Source organism: Crotalus tigris, unplaced genomic scaffold (assembly GCF_016545835.1).
Source record: "Crotalus tigris isolate CLP2741 ecotype Arizona unplaced genomic scaffold, ASM1654583v1 scf7180000023830.6690815, whole genome shotgun sequence".
Taxonomy (NCBI): domain Eukaryota; kingdom Metazoa; phylum Chordata; class Lepidosauria; order Squamata; family Viperidae; genus Crotalus; species Crotalus tigris.
Window position 1 is genome coordinate 5,973,746 of NW_024100214.1, and position 23,952 is coordinate 5,997,697.

At 37.9% G+C, this 23,952-nt stretch overlaps 1 protein-coding gene across 2 annotated transcripts; it reads left to right on the forward strand.

Annotated features, from left to right (window-relative positions):
* Positions 1–2,603: 2,603 nt before the first annotated feature.
* On the forward strand, positions 2,604–22,369 carry CEND1 (cell cycle exit and neuronal differentiation 1). Of its 2 annotated transcripts, none has more exons than XM_039322061.1 (2): positions 2,604–2,958; positions 15,192–22,369. In XM_039322061.1, exon 2 carries the CDS (start codon positions 15,405–15,407, stop codon positions 15,825–15,827), a length of 423 nt encoding a protein of 140 aa, XP_039177995.1. In that variant the 5' UTR covers positions 2,604–2,958; positions 15,192–15,404; the 3' UTR covers positions 15,828–22,369. The 2 variants fall into 2 exon arrangements, with proteins under 2 accessions (XP_039177995.1, XP_039177996.1); XM_039322062.1 differs by having other exon boundaries at positions 2,604–2,916.
* The last annotated feature ends 1,583 nt before the right edge of the window (positions 22,370–23,952 follow it).

Below are 23,952 nucleotides of genomic sequence, written 5' to 3' on the forward strand. Positions count from 1 at the left end.
TTGATTCTGTGCCTCTGTTTATACAACCAAGGATTGTATTAGCTTTTTTGGCTGCTGCCACACACTGCTGGCTCATGTTTAAGTTATTGTCCACTAGGACTCCAAGGTCCCTCTCACAGTTACTATTTCTGAGTGAGGTTTTGCCTAATCTGTAGTTGTATCTTTGGAAAATTAAACTAATAGTAACTAAAATTAACTAAAATAATGTAACTTAATTACATTAAAGGTTGCTTGTTTGCTAATCTTATTAATGAAAATCAAATATATGATGATGCCCTCTTTCTCTTGGCAAAAACAAAGGATCAACTGAAAATATTTTAGTCTGCCTTTTATATTAGATTACTGTTCATCACTATAAACATATTGAACTGTGGAATGAAGCAAAAGTGATTTTAAAATCCAGAAAAGTCAGCTGAGCTTTCACAAAATGGAATCTAGCTCAGTTACGAGTTTATTTAAGCAGAGTTTGCTTCAGACCTGTTGAATATGTTGCTTAAAGGCAGAGTTTTCAGTTTTTACACAGCAGTAAACAACATGAGAACTTAAATTCCAAGTGTCCATTTAAGGTAATGTCCAGTGAAATTTCAAGGTTGGAGCAGAAGATCAAATTTTGTTTTGTTTTTGTGAAATCAACCAAACCCATTTGGAGTATTCATAGATCACTTTAATACAGCAATCCAAATTTAGCAACTCTGGGAACTTTTTAATGTGGTCTGTTCTGTTCTGTTCTATTCATGTAAAAAGATTAAAGAGAACAAACTACAGCTTAGCAGTTTCAGGAACTGATTCTCATCACGACCCAGCAATTTTATTATCTTTATTTTCCTCTTGTCTGAATTCTGATCTTTTTGTACAAGCAACAGGGTCACCTTGTTCATTTTTCCTGTTTGCTTCCCTCCCTCTGTTTTCTTTCTTTCCACACAGTGTACTACCATCTTGTGGCCACTCTTAAATTTCCTGTGCCTCTGTGAATTTCTTTTTACCATTCAGGTAAATAAAAGAAGAGGTTTAAAAGGGCCTATATTAAGGAAGTAAATTGAGTAGACCACCATGTATCATTGACAAACTTGAAGAAGAAAAGGAACTGTGGCCATATGCAAACCATCATTCCTTGCAGTAATGCAAATACATAGTGAAGATGTTTGAAGAGATGTCAAATTTCCCAACTTTAAATGAATGCCAACCAATATTTACCTCAGTTTACAGAGTGACTCCAGGTGGCTTACAGCATAGGGTTAAATATTCCTTTGGAGATTTACAACATAAATCCAAACAAAACAATGACAACAAAACAACAAAGCAACAAAACAACATTCTCTGGATGAGAAGTTTCAATTTGTAACAATGAGAGTTTCATTCGATACAAAAGGGTAATATCTACCATAGAGAGGCAGTTTGGTGTAGTGGTGAAAGCACCAGACTAGAACGCCAGTTTAGGCACAAAGCCAGCTAAGTAACTTTGGGCCAGTCACTCACTCTCAACCTGTGGAAGCAGGCAAGGACAATTGCCAGCAGTGAAAGATTGATCCAAAGACACGCATACCCCCCCAAAGAAATCTACCATAGTCAATCTATTAAAGTAAGAGTCATTTTAAATGAACCCAAACCCGATTTTTGGAACTATTGGGTGATTTGTTATATTATTCAGTGTCATGGATGGATTTGAAAGCACGCCAAACTGAAGAAAATTAAGCCTAGCGTCCCCTTGTGACCACACCATAAAACGCCACTATTTAGGGAACATAACAGGGAATTCAACGGGTGCAATATTAAAGCAGGCTTCGAGGGTGTAACAAGCCTTTGGTCTGCATGACCTGAAGCCAACCTACAGAAGCGGACACGTTGGGGGAGGAGGCGGGGGGAGGGGGAAGTTGGAGAAGCAGCCTTAGAGAGGACAGTCCCGTCTTCTTTCTCCTCCCGTTCTCAGCTACAAAGTCCTGTGAAACCTCACAGGCGGACCATCTAGTTGTAGCTTGAGATATATCTACACACTTCCTTTAGCAAGTGATGGGGGAGATCAGTGGGTGTCCAACGTTGGCAACTTTTAAGACTTGTGGACTTCAACTCCCAGAAATCCCCAGGCTGGCTCGGGAATTCTGGGAGTTGAAGTCCACAAGTCTTAAAGTCGCCAGGGTGGGACAACTCCTGGTGGAGATGGTTCTAATTTGGAAGCGGAAATCCATTTTACTGCCATTCTGGAAAGGGTAGGCTCACATTTGAGCCGGGTGGCAGAGTCACCTCGCAGGGCAGCCGGACTTTTCCTTCCTGGTACATAACTGGCCTCTGTGGCAAGCCTTCTCTTTTCTTTCCTTCCTTCCCGGATGCCCTCGCTTCAGCCTTACGCTTGGCCTCCTTTTTATTTCTTTATTTATTTATTGCGGACAAGCCGTTTAATCCAGATGGGTTTTATTGCCTTTTTTTAAAAATCTGCTTTTGACTTAGTCAGCCTTGTTAACTAAGGCCGAAAGGCGCTATTCAGAATAAACGCATTCCGAATAACTTTGCCTCCTCACTGCTCCGAAATATTTGGAGCGTTAACATGCTCTGAAACCCCACCCCACCATCTGCCTCCAAAATCCATTTCTGGCTAGTCAGCCGTCCTTTTCCCAACCTTTGCATCTAAAGGAGCCCATCGTCCGATGCGCCCCGTGCAGGCGTTCCCCACCCTGACGCCAGGAGCCCCGTTTTCTCGGCGTGCAGGTCAGCTGAAATGACCCGGGAGCCAAAATACCAACGTTTTACCCCCGTCTACTTTTGGGCTCCGCATTTAGCCATCCCCTTCGCTCCACCCCTTTCCCCGCCTCTCTTCGGCTTCTCGGTTAGGCAGAGACCCGCAGCGAAGGATTGTGGGAAACTCCCAGTCGCTTCCACCGCCCTCATTCGTTCCTCCTTTCTGCGGAGCATCTGGCTTGCAAGGTGTGTGACATCAGTAGCCGGGAGCCGAAGGTGGGAGTGAAGGTATGGGTGGCTTTTTCTTCTGGCTTTTCTCAAACGCGATAAGACTCCAAAGTGTAGGGAATATATTTTAAATGTTCAGGGGGAGGAGAATCGGGATTGGGAATTTTTTTTTTTTTTTTTTTGCACGCCGGAGAACCGAGCACGGTGTTTGTGAAAGGTTGAGAGGCTCTAGGGTGGGGAAAGCGACCAGGGCTGCAAAACTCAGGAGGGCAGTTAGGTGATAGCAAATCATTAAGGTCTTTTTTTAAAAAAAATCTAATTGCTGCCATCTAGCGATGGTCTGGAAGTTTGCGGCCTATCTATGCTATCCCTTCTCTGAAAGAGAGGTCATTGGACCGCTGCTGCTATGACAAAAGCATTTTGATTATAGCAGGAGTGTCAGTCATCTAGGTGCCATTAACCCCATCCTGCCACCTCAGCTCACTAAAAGGAAGATTGTGTGTTGGGATACTGTGTCCTACTGTCTGTCTTGAAGGTCAGATTATGGGTGTGAACAGGAACAGAAGCTGAAGACTTAACAGGCTAACCTTTGGCTTTAATGGCTGAAGAGCATCATGTGCCTTTTGCTTTAGTCATTTGCAGATAGGACTAATCTGCATAATGGTTTCCCTGGATGCTCAGAAATATTTCATCTTATAATTTTTTTTCCCTGGGAAAAACGTTACATCTGGTCCTGAGAAATAGAAGGCCAACTAAAAGAGTACTGTCATAGTCCAGAAACATATCTAGGCTTAGCTTAAATTAAACCGGGATAGGAACAGGCAGAAATTTAGGATCTTGGCAAACAATTTTAAAGGGGAAAAGGCACCTTTTGCAATGAAGGTCTGTCTCACCATGTAGCAACTCTCTTCAAATTTTAATGAGCAACCTGATTAATTGTGCATTTTGTTGCAATTTTATTATGACTGAAGGCTGAAGGCTGGTTTGTACAGAAAATATAACTACTTGCATCCTATCAAAAGTATTGTCTTCATTTGGAATTAAAATCTTAAGAACTGTGTTCTTTCCCCATCTACATACAAATACATACATAAACATACTTTCTACTAGAAAAAAATGACACTATCAAAACTTTTTTCAAAATTACATTTGAGTTTATTAGAAAAAGGAAAAAAAACCTAATAACTAAGAATAGCTATCCTTTGCTGCTTTTTAAAAAAGAATTTACTAGCTAGTTGTTGAAATCATACAGAATTAGGTAACATCTGTAGGAAATGCTTTTTAGTATCTGCTATCATTTTAACCAGTTCTACCTTGATCACTCCTGTACTGCTTGAAATACCAAAGGAAAAAAGTGAATTCAATGTCAAATTTTGGGGTTTGGGTTCTAAAAAAACCTTAGCTTTGTTTTCAATTTTCATACAAGACATGGATGCTTTTCTATGTTGCCTAAGAAGGCCAAAGAGCAGTGCTCAGAACTGTTTGGATTAGAGCTGCATAAAAAAATCAGTAATAAATAAGCAAATAAATATTTTCTCACAAACTACAACTGCTGTGGTTTTGTTTATGACTAAATGTTGAGAAATCTATATGCATTTGGAAAGTTTTTATCTGTAGGTTCACCAAGAATTGGCTACAGTTTGATGGAGCATAACAACCTATGCTTTAGACTAACATTTCCTGCTACAGATCTTTTCTTTGGAAAAGCTGTGATTTATTTGAAATATAATTCCAATATAATGCTTTGGATGTTTCCTCTTCATTTCCAGACTATGCATATATACCCAGTACAGTCAAGAAAACAGTTTCAACAACCAGATTAATAAAAAAGTGCATCAAGTTCCTTTTATTCAGTGTACACGAAACACAGGTTTTAATTTGGGGGGGGGAGTATCTAATTTTCACAGGATAGCTATTGCATTTTCCATTGGAAAGCCTTATTTCATAATTATGTGAATAAGCTGCTAGATTATTCTTTTCTGTGACTGTAGCTTGCATTCAACATTAAAATTTATTTTCCAGAGGGTACTAAAAATGGGATCATTCACCTTTTTTCAGTTCTCATGGAGTGATTAAGAAATACATGGGTTGAAATCAACTGGTTTCTCTGGAGGCTTTCCTCATGATTAGCTAGCTCAGGGGTTCTCAACCTTGGCAACTTTAAGACTTGTGGACGTCCACAAGTCTTAAAGTTGCCAAGGTTGAGAACCCCTGAGCTAGATAGAACATGTTCTCATATCTGGAGGATGCTTTGAAAGCTCCTTGCTATAGGTGCAGCATAGAAATGTCACGACTCATATAGAAGCCAGACATTCTTTGGCAATGGTTTCTCTTTACCACCACCCACTTTCCTGGCATTCTGCCACTACCATCCCTGGCAAGCTTAATTGCTCTACTATTCAGTTCTTTTTAGCCAGATTGTTTGACTGAAAGCTCACGGCAACAGGAAGACAGTTTTGCTCTTATTCTTTTTCTCTCTTGTTTCTTGATCATTTGAGAATAAATCATCCATCTCAGAAAGCACCTGGTGCTAAGTAGCTTAGAGATGCACAATTTCCACTACATGCCCTCTCAGTTTGCACAGGGGAATGGGCAGGAGAAGACTGTTGAATCCAGGCCCTCCCACTGATTGTGTGCTATTATTTGTTAAAGGTCATTGCTTCAAGCTGAGTCAGCATCTTTCTCTGCAGTGGCTTCTTGAATTTCCAGTGCGACACAGTAGCTTTGGACTGGTGCCTATGAAAGACATCTTGTGAGGTTCTGCCTAATCTTTGCTTTCACCCAACAGAGCGAACAGAGGAATTGCTGGTGACATTTGGACCACTGCATTGTTTGGAATCTAGTCAGATGGAAACAGAAGGAGATAGTTACTAGAAATATTGATGAGGGGGAAAAAAAGCTATCATTCTCTGTAGAGTTACTGTTCAGTGTCACAATACTAATAGCTTTGTTCTTTATGGTGCTCTGAATTTCTGCTTTTGACAAAGAAATGCTCCCCCACCGCATAAAATATCAGTATTGTGGCTGGTAGAATTCTAAACTCTAAATTCCATAATCAACTTTGTCACACCTGGAATGTTAATACAGTAGTAGTTTTCTGAAGTTAAGCTGTGCCTCTCTCTGTACAATGTTTGGGAGATAATTAAACATTAACCCCAAAGAATAGCATGAGATAAATCTACTTAAATGGGTAGTGAAAATTACTTTGTTGCAAGCAATACAACTCAGTGGTGATCAGAACCATAAAAGCCCACTTGAATCTTGCATTCCTCTATACCAGGGGTCTTCAAACTTGGTCCTTTTATGACTTGTGGACTTCAACTCCCAGAATTCCTCAGCCAGGCACGCTGGCTAAGGAATTTTGGGAGTGGAAGTCCACAAGTTATAAAAGGGCCATGTTTGAAGACTCCTGCTCAATACTCTATATAGTAAATTTCTTATTTTTTGCTCTTCTACTTGTGGCTAAAAGAGAATATAAGAGTATTGGCATCCTAAAGCATTGGCATCCTAAAGCATCAGCAATCTTATTGAGTGGTGTTTATTATATAACTTCTTTTCCCACAAATTGTAATTTTAATATGCAGCTGCTCAACCTGCCAAGAATATTAATCTGTGAGCCAAAGACTGAAACTTGAGACAAAATTTCTATACATAAATGAGTTCTTGATTGTGAATTGGCTAGAAGGAAAACATGCAGTTCGGGGAAGGATATGAAAATAGGAACCAGTGACATTCAACTTCCATCTAAAGAAACAAAGATATTTTCTCAGATGTTTGGTAACTAAAAAACTAAGGACGGCCACAAAATCATAATAGGCTGAATTTGCACAAGCTTCTTATGTTGTAAACTTATTATTTGTAAGTTATGATAGCTGAATTCCGTGGCACATTAGGCCAAAGTAAAACCAGCAATATTACAACCTAATACAATGAGTGAATTCAGCCAGAATTCAGATCAACCTTTTTCAACCTGGTATCCTTTATGTGGACTTGCCATGCTTCCTGATGTTGATGGGAGTAAAGTCTGACATATCTGAGCCTACGCATCAGGTTAGGGGAGGCTGCTATGTAAATAGACCTAGGCTAGATCTTGATTAGTTTAGTTCAATAGTATCAAAAAACACCTCATCCCGCTAAGGCCACATTCATATAGTTGCATTGTTATGTTCCACTCCCAGAAATGAGCAGGAAACCATGCCACTCTATTTCTTGCTATCCCCAAAGCAACCCTTACTGTGTACCTGGGGCCAAGGGCGTGCTCACATCTGTCCATACAGGTTTAAAGTGCAAATTCAAAGCCATGAGTGGTGGTAGTTCCCTGAGCTAAAATGCCACATGAAAAGGCACGTTCAGTTGGCATGTACAGTGCTGTGGCAAAATGGTATATTTTTTAAATTTTACTTCTATGCAGTAAAGACCAACTTAACCTTTAGTTTGTTTCAGTCATTCTTGAAACTATGGATTAACTAACCTGATATAGTGATATAAAGTCTGAAATAATGACCACCAGTGGGCAGTAACGAAAATAGGGCTTTTTAAAGTAACTTTTAGCCACTATGAAATGGAACAATGATCAGCCAGTAAGGAAGAACTACTGGAAAGCTAGCAGTGGAGAAATGGATTGAACAGGGGAGCTTCAAACCAACTTAAGAACATAACATGGGAAGAGAAAGCCAGGAGCTTTCACTATTTTCCAGGGTCACTGGAAAGGAATTCCCTGCCTAGAATAGACCTAGAATAGAAGTGTCACTTTTTCCTGCACTAATCAGGCTTAGGTTGGTCAGTTTTAAGATTTTGCACTTTCTAGGTCAACCAGTTGCCCAACTTATATTAAAAAAAATGGCTTGGAAGCTAGAGTTCCAGTCTCCAAAAAGGATTGAGGGATGAGCAAAGAAGTCTGGGCACAGACTGCAAGGGATGATCCCATAGAAAATGACTGGTGCTGAAAGATTGCAGGGACAAAGCACATTGTTTCACCCCATCTCTACAATGCACATTACCCCAGCATAACTACATTGCTTGAAATGGGATATTAAAGAAAACACCATTCCCAGAACTGAGCACACATTCAGTTCTCCTCTGGCTGCTCCAGCTGGGGGAGAAGCTAGAGACAGGGTGCAAGTAGAAATATGTGGGCATGTCCTTGGGATGTCCTCCTGTTGGGGCAAAATGGCTGGGTGATTCGTCCTAGGATCTCTTTGTATCTCTTTGAAATTTTATTTCTGAATCGAAAGTAAGACTGTAGTGTTTTAAGATTAAAATCTATATATCATTTGCTTAAGCACCGCTATCAAGTTTTATTTACATATAATTTTATTTACATCTTTCTTTCTTTCTTGAAATTCAGAGGCTGCATTTCCAGTGCAACACAGTAGAAATTTAAGAGAGTTAGAAAGGAGCTATGTCTGCAAAATAAACTTGCTACCATTCCTCTGGGCAAGAGTCTCAGAGAATGAAGAATACATTTTTAGATTGATAAGGACAGAGCAAAATCTGGGGCAGCTGTGAATCTGTGCACTTATTTGTGCAATTTTTTTCATCTGAAACTTTCCTTGACCTTGACTCTGCTTGTCAGATGTGACAGAGATCTTCCTCTTGGCCGTACTTTCTTGCTCTGCACTGCCATTTCAGTCTTGATATCCTATTTTTCACTGATCGCAAATTGATACTCATGGTGCATCAAATGCAAACAAGAAAAATCATTCCTATCAATAACCAAGAACAAAAAATACTGTTTGAGTTCATTCATTGATAAAATGATGCTCCATTCCATCAAAGAATGGAGCACATTGTTCGTGAAATGCAGAAGGAAAATTACCAAAGAGCAACACAGTTTGGATTCAGACATTAATCAGAGAAAACTGGATCAGCTAAACTGTGTGAAAATAGCCACCATCATTGGAGAACGAAAAGGGTGGAGGTGCTTTTCAGATTTTGTCTGGAAAGGTACTTGAATTGTTCAAGATACTTCCTGGACTTGAATTAATAGCTAAGGCTTTTAATGGGTTTTCATGGGGACTGCAGCCAGTTACAAAATACCAATTTACCTGCACATGACCTGTCATCATTTCTTGTCCTCTTCTATTGGCCAACATTTTTATTTGATGGGACCCATTTGGGCTCCAGAGAAATTCTGGGAAATAAAGGAGATGCTGAAGGCTGGCCCTTACGTTTATTTGAAGCATGTCATCTTCTGAGTTTTATAATTAAATTACCTTTAAAGCATATAATAAGCTGTATGTGAGAAAGAGCCCAGAGAGTTGTTACTGACCTTCTCACACTGATTTGATGTCATGTAATCGGTCAATTGACCAATTGATCAAAAAGATACAAACTGACTTTTCCTGTGTAGGTTTACACAGTGGTCTCCATAGATGTAAGACTGTACATTTTGACCCTGGCTGAAACTGGAATCTCGTTCAAACCAGCTGAGCTGAGAACATGGTTTGGTTTTGGGTTAGTGTGTTCCAAGATTATATAGGCAGTTGCAGCTGATTCAACAAAAGAAAAGGCCATGGCTTAGCACCATGACCAGGTCTGTGTCTGCAGGGCTACATGCAGAGGCACCCAGTACAAACTGTGACGCTGTCATTTGCATCATGAACATCTCTTCTTCCCTTGTTGCAAAAACTGTAGAACTTTTGTACATTATAATCTCTTTGATGTTTTGGCTCTTCAGCTATACATTTTTACTGGATTGTTTTCAATATACAATACATCCTAACAGGCAATGAATTTTATTGTGATTTCATCAACTGTTTTACTTAATGAACTTTAAATGAAACTTGAATGCAATGAATTATTTAATTTTAGCCGGAATTACAGTTCTAGCATTTCTTATACAGATTCTTGACTGTATTTATTGAAAAAGATTTTTAGCAATGTTTTTTATAAATGTCACTATATTTAACAGTGCAATACATATTAATTTATGACAACAGGAGAGGAAAAAGGTCCAGGAAGGAATGCAGTTAAAGGAAAACAATAAAATAGGCACTCATAATAAACAATTATAGCCATGTTGACTGAGCAGGGGTGGCAATAACTCAATTGATTCCAAGCATGTGAAAGACTTTGAATTCTCCACAAAATTTTCATTAGGTAAGATGTCAGAAAAGGTAAAAAGAAAAAGCAGAGCACAAGAGAGAAGTAAGAAGCTCCCCAGAGCCAAATGTTTTAATCATGAAAACTTCAACTCAGCATCATCCTGAAGACTGGAATATCTAATTAGTGCTGCAAGTTGATAACTTCAGGTCATACCTAATCTCAGGGAGAGAGAATTTTGAAAGCACAAAGCCAGTAGCAATTCTGCCATATCAGGTTTGCAAGTCTTTAGATGACCACTAGATGGGTCAGTTTTACAGTTCTGATGTAGTAAGCCTAATAATTCATATATAAACTGATTTTCCTCATCAAGTAGAATGCATCCCCTTTCTTTGCCATTTTTATTGATGAAGAGTTCAAGAAAATCTGAAAACCTACACAGTCTTGTAGGTTTGTATAAGCACCTCACCTAATAGATCAACTGTCTCCCAAGTTTTTATTCTAAAATTCAAAAATCAGAAGGTAGTAACTTTATTAGATTTTTTAAAAATGTCACACAGTCTTGTTATCACTTTCTGATTTTTGAATTTTAGAATAAAAACATGGGAGATAGTTGATCTATTAGGTGAGGTGCTTATACAAGTAATTGTACATACAAGACTGGTAAATTTAATCTCCTTGATTCAATACTAAAATTCCCACAGCATTTTGGATTCTTGTCCTGGGTAGTGAAATCTTAGAACCCTGAAGAGGAACAGACTGAGGACAGCTGACCTAATCAGTGAATGGATTTATTCAGCAAATCACGGGTAGAAATTATGACTGAATGTGATAAACCTAGCTATATCTGCCAAAACAACAACAACAACCCACACACACACAACCAATGGTGATTTTTACTTTGTCTATGAATTCCAAGATGCAGGAGCAGGATGTTTAAGTGATTGGGATTTTTTAATCAAAGGGATCAGTTTTCCAGAGCTTTGTTAGATATTGAAATATTAATGTTGTTTGATTTCAGTTGACAAACTGAATCTGAAACAAATCCTCAATTAATGCAATCCAAAGTTCTTACCCTGCTTGACTTCTGCTATATTAAGAAGTTGTGCCTGATAGAGCGCCCTGGTCAAAAACAACTTGAATTAAATACCAAAATGCAGACTGACCAGGATTACTGAAAGTAGTTGTCTGGAACAGTGTATATCCCTATTGTTAATCTGGTATATTTTAAAGAGAAAACAATACGTGCTGGTCACAGGATGGTACTTGTAGAAAAAATGTTTATTTAAGAACTCTATAAGAAAAATAGAGCTGTTTCAGCAGTGTGGTCAAAAAGAAAAAAGAAATATGCTTCATTTCTATTCTTCTTGGGAAGGAAGAATTTATAAGAATGGGGATGGGATGAAGACTTGAATCACTGTGAGAGGTCAAGCCCACTGAATGCAGAATAACATTCCCATCAGAAAAGAAGCTGGAATTTAATAGGTTCAATTGATGTGATTTAATCATTTTTCCACACTATGCAAGTATAATTCTTACTGCTATTAATACCTATACTGTTAAATATAAACATCTTCATCACATGTTTCTAATGTTATACATAGTATCAATAATATCAGTTTATAATATCTTCTCTAGCCAAAACATATCTCAAATGTTTTTACAAAGTTTCCTTATTCAATCCGTATCCTGTTTTTTTCTCTTTTTTTCAACTTCAATTTCCCATCAATATTCAAAATAACTTTATCAATTATCATTTTTCTCATCATTAATTACATCTGGGTAACTAAAAGCTTCCCTTATATAGACCCTCTTAGTATTTTCATATTTCCCATCTTATAGAAAATTATGTTATTCTAGTTACAAATCACATCTTTCTAATTGATAATGGTACTTTTATTTCTAACAATTGTCTATTCTTCTAATCATATTCAAACATCCATTAGATGGTATAATACCTATCTAATTAGTCAGGACCTCTATTTTCTTCAGTCTTACTCTAGCTTTCTTCCTGCCAAATAATTTTGCAAGTCAGTACATTTAGGTCACCAAGTATTTCTTCCTCTGTTTCTGTATATATTATTTGGAAAAGTGTTTTTGAAAAAAATATTCATTAAACAGCCTCCATTTTCTTTCTTCTTCAGTTTCTCTTTCAGTTTCTTGTTCCCCAGTTTTCATCATTTCTCCTAACAGCTCTGTCATCCATTCTCTCAATTCTTCTTCCTTGTCTTCAAATATGTTCTGAAGTCCTGAAAAGTAAAATGTCTTTCCCATTTCCAGTGTTGTATCTGGGTCTTCCAAATTTTTATTTATGTGTGCCTCTCTGTTGGTTTCTTCTTTTGAATCAGTTTTCTCTATTTTTTCTTCTAGTTTTTGAGTTACTACCGGTAGTTCATTCTTTATGATTATTTTCTGAACGTTTTTTGCTTGTAAGTTTAAGTTGGAGAATTGCTCATTTATGTTATTTAAATTATTTTTAGTCTTCTCATAATTTAAAACAATTGTCTCTTGAATAGATTTCAACGTGGAAATAATTTCTTTCTGAATTCCATTTACATTTTCTTGTTGATTATCCATGTTTCTTCCAGAGAGAAATAGACCAGAAGCAACTTTCCCACTGTTTCTTAATATTTCTTGATAATTCTTGAAACTAAAAGTCAATGTTTGTAATCCAGGCTGGCCAATTCAGAATGGTTTATTGTCTCCTTCATACAGATAAAACAGCCCAAGGATTTTTTTTTCCTTTTTCCCAGCTGCAGTCTGCAAAAGTGAAAGTTTCTAGGAACAATAAAGAGCCTTATCTATGTCCGGGCTTCGTGCCAAATTTTCTTTAAGCATAATAAATTGTAATGCCAAGGTTCACCACTAGATGTTATTAACATCCATCTTCCAGCTTTTAAGTCCAAACTTATTTCACCAACTTTCCAAATATTTTTCAAAAAGAAAGTCTTAAAAATACTTTTAGTCCCCAAATTTGTCAAAGCTATGTCTCTATATTAAATCCAAATTAATCTTGTAGTTTTCTCTAATTTCCTCCCCAAGAGAGTTATTTGCCGCTTCTCTTTTCTATCATCTGGGGGTATTCTTTGCTTTGGGAATTCTTTTTTCCAGGAATAAGTTTTAAAATTATAAAGAGAGGATTACGTTCTCACCCAGTTCCATCCATGTTGTTGCTAATTAGTGCTTATCTTGGGTTGTCAGTGGCTTCTGGCTGGCCACATAAATGCGGCCGGTTTTTCTTCTGCTGGTTTGAAGGGTTTCCTTGGATCAAACGTAAGGGCCACCGCCCCTCCACGATCGACAAGGGTCCCATTCTTCTTTGTCACCTCTCTGAGGCAACGTTAGGCCTTTTTTAGGGTCCCCAGCAGAGCGAAATAGGATGTGGAAAACGGAGCCCTGTTTTCCTGCGCCCGTAACACCACAATGTCTAACCCAGAAGTCTACATCCACTTTTCTTCTCTGATATGTCGCCTGTGCCTCTTAGCTAGCTACTTCTTGGCAGTACACATCTTTAAAAAGAGTGTTCACCCTGAAGATAGCATTCCACTGGGTTTGTTTATTTTTTTCCTTTTTAATTATCTCTTTTGTAAGCTCTACTTTCTCCTTTTTGTAGAAATATTAACAGAAACCAGTGATTTGGCAAAAGTGAATATTATTGCAGAATACTAAAGAAAGGAAAGTGAGTATGGCTGGCTTTGCAAGCCATGTTTTGTGAGTTCTGTCATTAGTACAGAATGCTGAAGCTGTGGAGAAAAAGTATGAATTGCTTGCCAGCCAACTTGAAACATGGAGAAAGATTGATCAAGGGTGGAATCATTGGGGGGGGGGGAGAGAGAAGTTCTGTACCATACTTAAAAACCCATTCTGGATACTAGCTCTACTACTTCCAAAATTAAGAAAATGCATGCAGAGAGAAGTCAGTTGAAGCTGGTATAAAATAGAAACTGTTTAATTTTATCTTTTGCCCAGGCACAGGAAAAAGTAGGCTATTTGGAAAATCAATCTTTGTACAGTTTAGACCAGGCATGTCAAACTTGCGATGTCACGTGATGTTGCATGACGTATTGGGACTTTTCCCCATTGCCAGCAATGGGGTGGGCGCGGTTTCAGCGTGACGCATCTGGCCCATGGGCCAGCAGTTTGACATGCCTGGTTTAGATGGTGTTCTGATATAGCTCTAGAGAAAGACTTTATCAAGCATTAGATTAGTTTTGGATAGTCACTGATGAGCCAATGATTCTGGCAGTTTGCTTTGTGATGATTGACATGTTATGCCCCAGAGACACGATCATAGATTTTGGTGATTTTATTTACTCTAAGTACTTATTGATATGAACCACTATTTTTTCATTACATGCAGCTGAATGCATGAACTGACCTGATGCTTAAAGACTGGTGTACATAAATGGTATTCATATTTAGCTAAACATGTAAAAAATTATTTCTACTGTGCAGTCATCCTAAGATATCATGATGGGCCAAACTTAAGGCTTCTCTAGTTCTGCCTGAGTGAATCTTATTCTTTCAATTACAAGATATGGTATTAAGTCATAGCTTTTTTTGTTTAGTTTTTAAACTAAATGCAGGCTATTCCGAACCCATTACAAACAATTTAGTGATACAAACAGATCACTAAAATGGAAAAATGGACTGTAAGTATGCTTTGAGATATAAACTGACATGCTCATGAATCAGGAATACTGTAAACAATTTGTACTGTTAGGTCCTCCTGAGCCGTCAGAGTTTCAAAGCTCAGTGAAGTGCTTTTGTACAAGGAAACTCATTAATAAATCCAGCTACCATAGGGAGTTTCACATTTAAAGATCTGCTGCAATAACTACAATAACTGTCACCGGGAAGTGATTATCCACATTTTATTAAGTTCAAATTCCTAATCTGAAACTAGCATTATAAAGATTTTGGAAACCTTGTGGACTGATCATTGAGGTGCCCTCAAAGATTATGCAGGGGACTGAATGGAAGGCTCCAGTTATGGCCCAGGGCATGAAAACGGAGAGTGAATATTGTCCAAAGATATAATGCTACTAATGGGGAAAAAAATGTTGGAGCATAACTGAGTTTGCTGTAACAGCAGGCATATCACCCTACTGGTACATAGCATAAAAATGCTGTAGTACAAACTGAAATGAAAAATGAAAAATCATGTCCAAATTCAAGGTGGGAAGAATGCTGCTTTATATGGGTATTGCTGTATATTCTGACCTGTGTGTTTCTGCTTGATCTTACAGGAGTTGTACTATGTCCAGGCAAGGTATCGCTTGAGCAAGACACCTTTTGGAGAGACAGAGCCACAGCTATCCCAAGGTCCAGAAGTGAGAGACAGGTCCTCCCTTTGGGCTAGTGAGAAGGGCCAACTGAAGAGAGCCCTCTCAACTGCCAGCTTCACATCCCTCTGCTTTGGTTTGAGCTGAGTTTGGGTGATATCCACCTTTGCCACTCTCATGAGCAGAATGGAGTCTAAAGAAAGCACCCGAAGTGGAAACAAGACTGATAGCAAGACTGCTAGCTCAGCAAAATCTGAGAAACCTCACTCTGGGCCGGCAGCAAGTGCTGATAAGAAAGAAGCTCCTAAGGAGCCGCCAACTCCTGCTGCCACCACCCCTGCAAAGAAAGGGGCCACAGCACCCAGCGAGGCAGCCATGCTGAATGACCACAGCAACCTGAAGCCTGCCGCAGTGCCAGCAGCTGAGGGGCCTGAAGCAAGTGCCCATCCTGCTAACTCTGAGCATAAAGAAAACAATGCAGAGGAGTCGCCAGGGAGCTGCATGTTTGAGAACATCAAGCCCCTGCTCATCTTTGGAGGGGCAGCAGTAGCTGCCATAGCTGTGGTCATAGGAGTAGCCATTCTAGCTCGGAAAAAATAGGGAACCTAAGGAATGCAGGGAACAGAATTTCCCCTGAGTTGTGTACTGTTCCTTTTGACATCAGTGCATGCAATCACTTGTATACATACTTATAAATATGCAGTATATAGCAAGAGAGACGTAGGTAGGTCTTACTCAAGGTTAGTATACCAGGGTCCTGAAAAAAAGAAGATTTTTTTTCCCCCCTGGTCAATAGATGCTATTTTGTGTTTTCTTTCCATAGCTCCTCCCCATCCCACTTTTTGTCAGCTTTTAAACTTGGTTCCAGCATCATTTTCAGATTCCTTTGCTTTTAGTTGTGCCATGGAAGAGCAGATGAAATAAACACTTTCTCTTCAAGAGGACCATCTAGTATCCTGTAGTCCAGCTCACTGAAATTACTTTCAGAGATGCATAAAATGGCAGCATCTTCACTAATCTGAAGTGTATTCATCTACTTCGGTTCGTTGTCAGAGCATCCAAGTATAGTCTCACCTAAATTAAAAAGTTCTCTTCGGAGTACGAGAAGCTATCAGAGTTCAAGAAGCAAACTTAGCTTACTGAGATCACTAATCAAAGCCCAGGAGGAAACATCTTGGCTTGCCATCTATCACACAATGTCTACAAAGTACTAAATATAGTTTAGCCATTGATTGGAATAGCTTTGGAATATAGTAAAGTAGTCTTTCTCTACCATTTAAGTGCATGTCAAATGCAACCCTGCATTGGCCAAGTACCTTTGTAGAATTTAGATACCTTTAAAAAGTGTTTTTTTTAAAAAATAAAAAATAAAATCAGATATTGAAATCTATGTGATTTAAACTTTTGGGAAATTGAAAAGCTCATCTGCTTATGGATTTTGAACTAATAGTGGAGCTTCTCCATATAAAGGTACATACCTGTTTGTGCTATAAATGGGAATCAAGGGAAACAACAAACGTCAAAGGATTAAGTGTGGAATTATGGATTTAAGAAAATTTGCATATGGAACAGCTGCCCAAATACAAGCATTTGAACCAATGGACGATCTTTATTTCAACCTTTTATAGCTTTAATTCAAAATATAGCAAAAGAATAATATAGCCTCATGTATTTCATTGGAAATTATGCAAAGAAACAACAAACACTGAGTCACAGGAGCCATTCCCCCCCCATAACATTTGAACCAGGATGCCGAAGATTAGAGCAAATTTCCTGTTTTGAAATAGGTTTGTTGTGTTGGTGGTCTTCTTGAAATGTTTAAAACCAGATTTGGGGGGGTGGGGATAGTTATTTGTCTTTGATATATTTACTAAAGATATTTCCCCGACAGAAAGAATTTGGACACTGGAGCATTGGTTATAATGTAAGATGACTGAATGACCATCCCTCATGTAGTAGATTTTTTTTTCCTGCTTGGACCCCACCAGTGTGAAACAGGTGTGTATGTGTGTATTAATTATACAACATACCCATACCAATGAGATTACATTTAGTAAAAGATTAATGCTTGTGTTATGTATGTATATGTGTATCATGTTTTCATCTCATCATAATGTTTGTGTTATGTATGTATATGTGTATCATGTTTTCATCTCATCATCTCATCATCTCAACTAACCTCTATACTAGATTTTTTTTTTGTATTTTTAGCCCCACTCACTTTAACGTTGCAAACTATAAATCCAGAAGTATAGTAAAATGATAGTATTGCCAAGGCCAGTGTTTTTTAATCTTGGCAATTTTAAGATGTGTGGACTTGAACATGGCTGGCTGGGGAATTCTGGGAGTTGAAGTCCATACATCTCAAGAGTTGCCAAAATTGAGAAACATTGGCCTACACTACAATTAATCATCTCTCTTGCATTTATGGCTGTGATCTTATAGGTTAGGTCTATAAGGGAATCATTCACTGGCACTCATTGTTTCATATTGTGATATCCCACTGTTCTGAATAATTTTTCAGAAGCTTTTCCCCATCTGAAAACCTGTATTCTTGTGTATATGTGTACAAGCTTCTTTGAGAATATGTGTATATACATTATAATTTATGAAGCCTTTGTAAAGCTACAAAACCTGTATTCTTTGTAGAAAAGCAGAATGCAACCATTTATCTGCACACCTGCATTCACACAAAGTGTCTGTGTTTGTGCCACTTGCATTTCATTGTACAATAGCCAAAACCAAGATTTCCTTTCAATAAACAAAGATACATTTAGCTAATTGATGAATGTATAATAATCCGTCTTGTGCTTGTAAGGAATCCCTCTGATTGATGGACAGTTGCTGGTACAAAAGAACTTTCTCTGCTTGCCTCTGATACGTGTTCCTAAACTATTCTGGAGCAATTGATAAGAGCCTGGAGTAGGAAAGGGATGGGTGAAGAAGGAAGAAGCTATTATGCCCAAGGAATGGCATCAACAGATATTCCCCAATATAGTTTGGTGGTGTAATTGTGGATTGTGTGATAACATGTGCAGGCTTATTTCTCTCTTGAAGTTTAATGTAAACCTAATGGTGGTGTATCAGCTTTGCCCCTGCCCCAAACTGACCCTTAGGGAAATGATAGTGATGCAGAACTAGCCTAACTTGCTGCATGTGTTTCTGTATACTCCACAAATTACATTCACTGCAATAATAAACACAGCAAATGCTTCCTCATTCTTGCTTTGAACAATGGACATCTGGAAAATGTGTTTGTTTATGTAGGCTAAGCTCAGTGAACTTGTGCTTTATGAAAATGTGCAATTTTCGATAGAAAGGCTAGTTATGTTTCAGTTTGGTAAGCAATATCATGTAAGCTTTTGAATGTGTGTCAACATTTGTGTTTGTTTCTTTTAAAGGTGAACAAATCAACATGCACTGCATCCTGATTTGTGCAACCTCTCATATGTCTTGTCTCCTTACTTAGTGGCTTTGGGTTGCTGCTTATTGGCACCAGGGAAATTGCCGCAAAGTTTGACATTGGCATCTCTACTATTGGCTATACTTTGTATAGTACAACAATCCCATTTAAGCATTTCTCTAGTTCCAAGGTTGTTGATACGCTTCTATTATCATTAGTGATAAAGTAACAAAACACTTCCTTCAGAAGGCTAACCATCTTCAGCTGGGACCCTTGTATGTCTTGAATGAAGTCAGGATTGCTTCTATTGGTTTTTAAAGGAGTCCCCCGCCCCCATTTCAATCTTTGCCATACTTTGCCGTGCATACGGGCAAAATAGTATTGTTTCTATTTATTGTTGCAGATCAGCTGGATTATTATACAACTCATCAACTAACTGTTTTTATACTTGGTATTTTTACTCTTTCCCTACCCAGCTCCCCAAGTTTAGGTATCGTATCAGCCTCTTTCATTGTTTAGATTGAGAATGAATGGACCAAGGCAATTCTGTGAGCTTTATGGGTAAGAAAGGTCTAGACCAGGGGTTCTCAACCTTGGCAACTTTAAGACTTGTGGACTTCAATTCCCAGAATTTCTCAGCCAGCTTTAGCTGGCTGAGGAATTCTGGGAGTTGAAGTCCACAAGTCTTAAAGTTGCCAAGGTTGAGAACCCCTGGTCTAGAGCTTTGACTCTCAAGACTCAACTTTACATTGTTTTTTTAAATACAGTGCAGTCCTCCGAAAGTACATTCTAGAGTAAATTGCACTGACTTTTGAGTTATTTTTACAAAATGAGTGCACCTTTTTCTGTAGATAGGAAATGATCAGCTAATATTAAATGTCTGCTCCAACTGGGTATTTCCTATATCAAATGGCATGTATTAGTATGAGTGGAGCTGGAGTTAATGTTAAAAGACAGAGGATGTGAAGAATAATTGGACACTGCTCCTTAGTAATCACAGACAGTGTTGTTGCCAATATTGGAACTGCCATCCTTGCCCCCATCTTTAATTTTAATGTAATGGAATTGGGGGAACTGGCCTTGAGACAGTTTTTGAATACTGGTAGCTTCAGCAAATTCATTAGCAAACTGCTGTGATAGCAAAATGAGTCATGATATCGTTGTATAAGTGGTGCAGTAATGTGATGATATCAAAATATCTGATGCAAGTAGCTAAGTCACAGCCTTTGTATTTGATGATGTCATGATGCATTTGTCACTCTCTTTCCATCCAATCTAGCTGCAGATGTCCATGTATAGCCTCCTAATAAAGAAATACACATTTAACGTAAGTCTATCATGCATGATCAAAAAATCCCCATTCAGTAGGCCAGACTTCCTATATGTGCTTATTTGGTAGGAAATACATGAGTTGTTCCCATTTTTATTTAAATGATACAAAGTTTTCATTCTGCATATAAATTTGGAAAGACAGTTCCCTCAAATTCCTTTTTTGTTGCTGTACACCCTTTAGTACAAAATATTAAGATATATTAGCAATCTCAATTTGGCTGGAAACATGTATCAGTAGAGTCAGGGAGATCAGCCCTTTATCAGCTTTATATAGGACATTCAAGAGGGTTCCTTAATTAAACATACTGGAACTTATGCATGAACTGAGGATTCAAGGTGACACAGCTATAACTGCAGCAATGCTTCAACTGCTTCAGTAATTGATTCTGATAAAAAGTTTTTCCCAACATATTTCGCTTTTTTTTTTTGCTTGAAAGAAAGACTCAGATTTCACTATTCAATATCAAAAATGAGTATATTATTTGCTGGTTTTAGATATTGTCCCCATACAGTTCACAGAAATGGATAGTGTTTCTCTCTTTAGTGACTAAAACGTGAAAAACGAAAGAGGGAAAACTAGCAAAAGCATAAGAAACTCCTTCTCATCCCCAAAAGCCACTTTTATTATATAAGATCTGGTTGGTTGTTTTAGATGTGTGAGGACAATAAAATGTAATGACAAGAACTAGTATCTAAAAACCGAAAGTAATTTAGTTTAGACCAGGGGTAGGCAACCTTGGCTCTTTTATGACTCGTGGACTTCAACTCCCAGAATTCCTGAGCTAGCATGGCTGGCTCAGGAATTCTGGGAGTTGAAGTACACGAGGCATAAAAGAGCCAAGGTTGCCTACCCCTGGTTTAGACAAATATATGTACAAGTGGGCAAACGTTAAGACTATGCTTCTATCCAAAGTCTTGGCTCTGTCTGTCTTACATTCTCCCATTCTTCTTATACCACTTCTTTTTTCACATGAACCATCTTTTAAGATGCCCAGTGTACAAAGCCCACCTCACCTTCTCCATGTCACAGAATCTCCCATACTCTGCCAAGCAGTCTTCAGTTTAGCTTGACTCCAACGTCATTTTAAATTGTACTCTAGGATGAATGGGGGGAAAAAGCACTGGCTGATGTAACCCCTTAATTTCTTCTGTTTGTTAATATGAGCATGGCCCAAAATATCTGGCGTATGAAAGATAGTTCTGTTATAAATTTCTGTTTCAATCCCAAAGCCATGCCTTGGTTATAAGGTGGCAGCTACAGTTCCATCATTATATCTCATTGTGCAGAATTGATGAGCACTATGTGATGCAATTAATCCATTGCTAATTTTTCAGTCATAGAAGCTTAAACCAGTTTCCCAAGCTACCAAAAATGCAAGGAGAATACCCCTTTTGTGATATGCCTGTATCCTTGTTCGTAAATGTATTTGAGGTGATCTCCCACCCCTTCATATTTCTTATGTCTTTTCCTATATTTATGGTTAAGGGAAGGTCCAAAGTAATCCGTGTAGATGGGAAATGCTAGTTGATTCAATCCGAATGTTTGCTATCTGCTTCTAGATTCATTTGAACAAAACAAAATCATACAAAATGTACTCCACAGCAAAAAAACAATGTAACATTACTAAAGAGTCTCCCCATTAATACGAGTAGCCTATAACATTAATTGATTATTTCCCTTACTTAACAGGCACACTTACATAAACAACATGAGATTCTCCATAGGTCCTGGGCTATAACCAACCCAGTTCCGAGATATAGTCCAACACAATTGGAAAGAACAAAGTTGGTAAATGCTAACTTAATATATGTTGGCCTATGCATAACAGAGATTAAGGTGGTTTCTTTTTTTCATTTTGAAGTCAGCTGTTGCAGACTATCTTTTGTCAAAGCAAATGTGAAGAAACACCACTTTGAGTTAGAAAATAAATCTGAACCTTTTAAAAATCTTCTGATATTGCCTATGCTTCTATGGACACTTTGTATGGGCTTCAGCTCAGCTCCTTAAAATGGCAAAGAATTTTTCCTTTCCCATATAGTATTCTCTTTTATTTGAATTTTAAAATGCGTATAAATGCAATAATGCAGGTAGAGTAGAACTATTAGACTGAAAATTAAAGTAGTTTAGCTTGTCCCATTTGTGACCTACAGTGTTGTATGACACCCAACACTGTATCCTAGCATTCTCAAGGCTTTCCTACATAGCTGAATCTAGTCTTAGCTTTGAAAAATCATTGTGTGAATGGTGGGGTGGGTTGACTGGGAACGTGTATACTTTACATACCGTATGTTATTTGCATCAGAAGCTACATAGCCACTCCATTTTCTATGAAACTGTAAATGATTCCCAATATACCTGTAACTATTATCAGGATTGTGTGAAATAAACTATATATATCTATATAGATATACATGTATATTGTATAATTCCTACAGTTATCTTCATGTCTTATTTTCAGTATAATCCTTTAAAGAAAAAAATGTAATACATAGCTTATTAGGGTAAGAGTATTTTCTGAACACAGACCAAGAATGATTTATCAGTTAGGGCAGTAGAAGCAATCCTGATGGCCTTGTGATGAAGACACTCGCCTCCCACTCAAAAGATTGAGAGTTCAATCCTAGGTAGTAGCAGATGTTTTTCTCCTAGGGCAGGGGTAGGCAACCTTGGCTCTTTTATGACCAGAATTCCCGAGAATTCTGGGAGTTGAAGTCCATGAGTCATAAAAGAGCCAAGGTTGCCTACCCCTGTCCTAGGGCATAAAGAAAAAAATCTGCTGTGAACTCCACATGGCATCAGGAAGTGCACCTGGCCAGTAAATGCTCACCTCTGTTCAGTCACCCCAACTCTTTCCTGAATAAAGGGATTACAGGGTTGTAAATTAGACAAATGCATAATCAAAACTGGTATTTGTGTATAATATTTAAATCCAACAGCAAACAGACCCTTAAGACAGGGAATTGAGGAAACAAAGTATTATATAATAAATATGAACATTGCTCCAATTTAGGGTTACATTACCTACACTTTATTTTTCCCCTGATATAATTTCAGGAAATAACACAGGGATGATAGTAAAGAATAATAGAAGTAGCTGAAGGGCTTGGAAATTATAGAACCATATTTAAAACTATGCTGCTGGCAATACATTTCCAAGGGTTTTTTTAAATGACATAATCATATTATGATTCAGGAGCAGAGGAAATTTAAGTCATTTTAAGGCATTATGTTGAGACTATGTTGCCATTAGGGGAATACCTTTGAGATAATTTCAGGTGTATGGCACTTCTGTGAATTGTGTACCTCTATTTCTAGCTGGAAAGTAAAGTCTTCTTTACAAAATTGGTTAGTTTGGTAATAGGAATTCAGCCTTCACCCATAATCATTATCATTGATTTGTTGGCAGCTCACTTTGGAACAATTGATTCAAAGCACAGTTCTCCTGCTATGTATAAGAACCAATTTTTCGGTGCTCTTGAATTTTCTCATAATGCTTAAAAAGTTTCATATGATACCACATCAAGATACTGAAAAACTGGCTTCTCATAACAACAATGAAGGTGATATGGATTAAAGTACTGTAAATGGGATGAGCTGAAAATCAAAACATGTTTGGAAGGAAACTGCATGGAGATTAGGAGGAGGTGAACATTTGTTGTTTTTCTCCATGGCAAACCAGATTTCAGTACAAATCTTAGAGATGGGCATAAATGAGAAATCTGGAAAAAAACAAGTAGAATTATATGTTCACCTTTTGTTCTGTGTTACGCTAGGTTAGTAAACTATAATATCCTTTCTTTTTGACTTTCTTTAACATGTGAATCCATTCTAAGAAATAAATAATGAATCTGGAAGTATACAAAGACAGGGAAATAAAGGCCTATGCTAAAGCATATTGTGAGTCCTTGTTCACAGTTAATCTGGATAGCAATTTTGTGTCAACAGCTCAGTAACAAGCATTAAGTCTAGATCTTAATTATGTCAACATA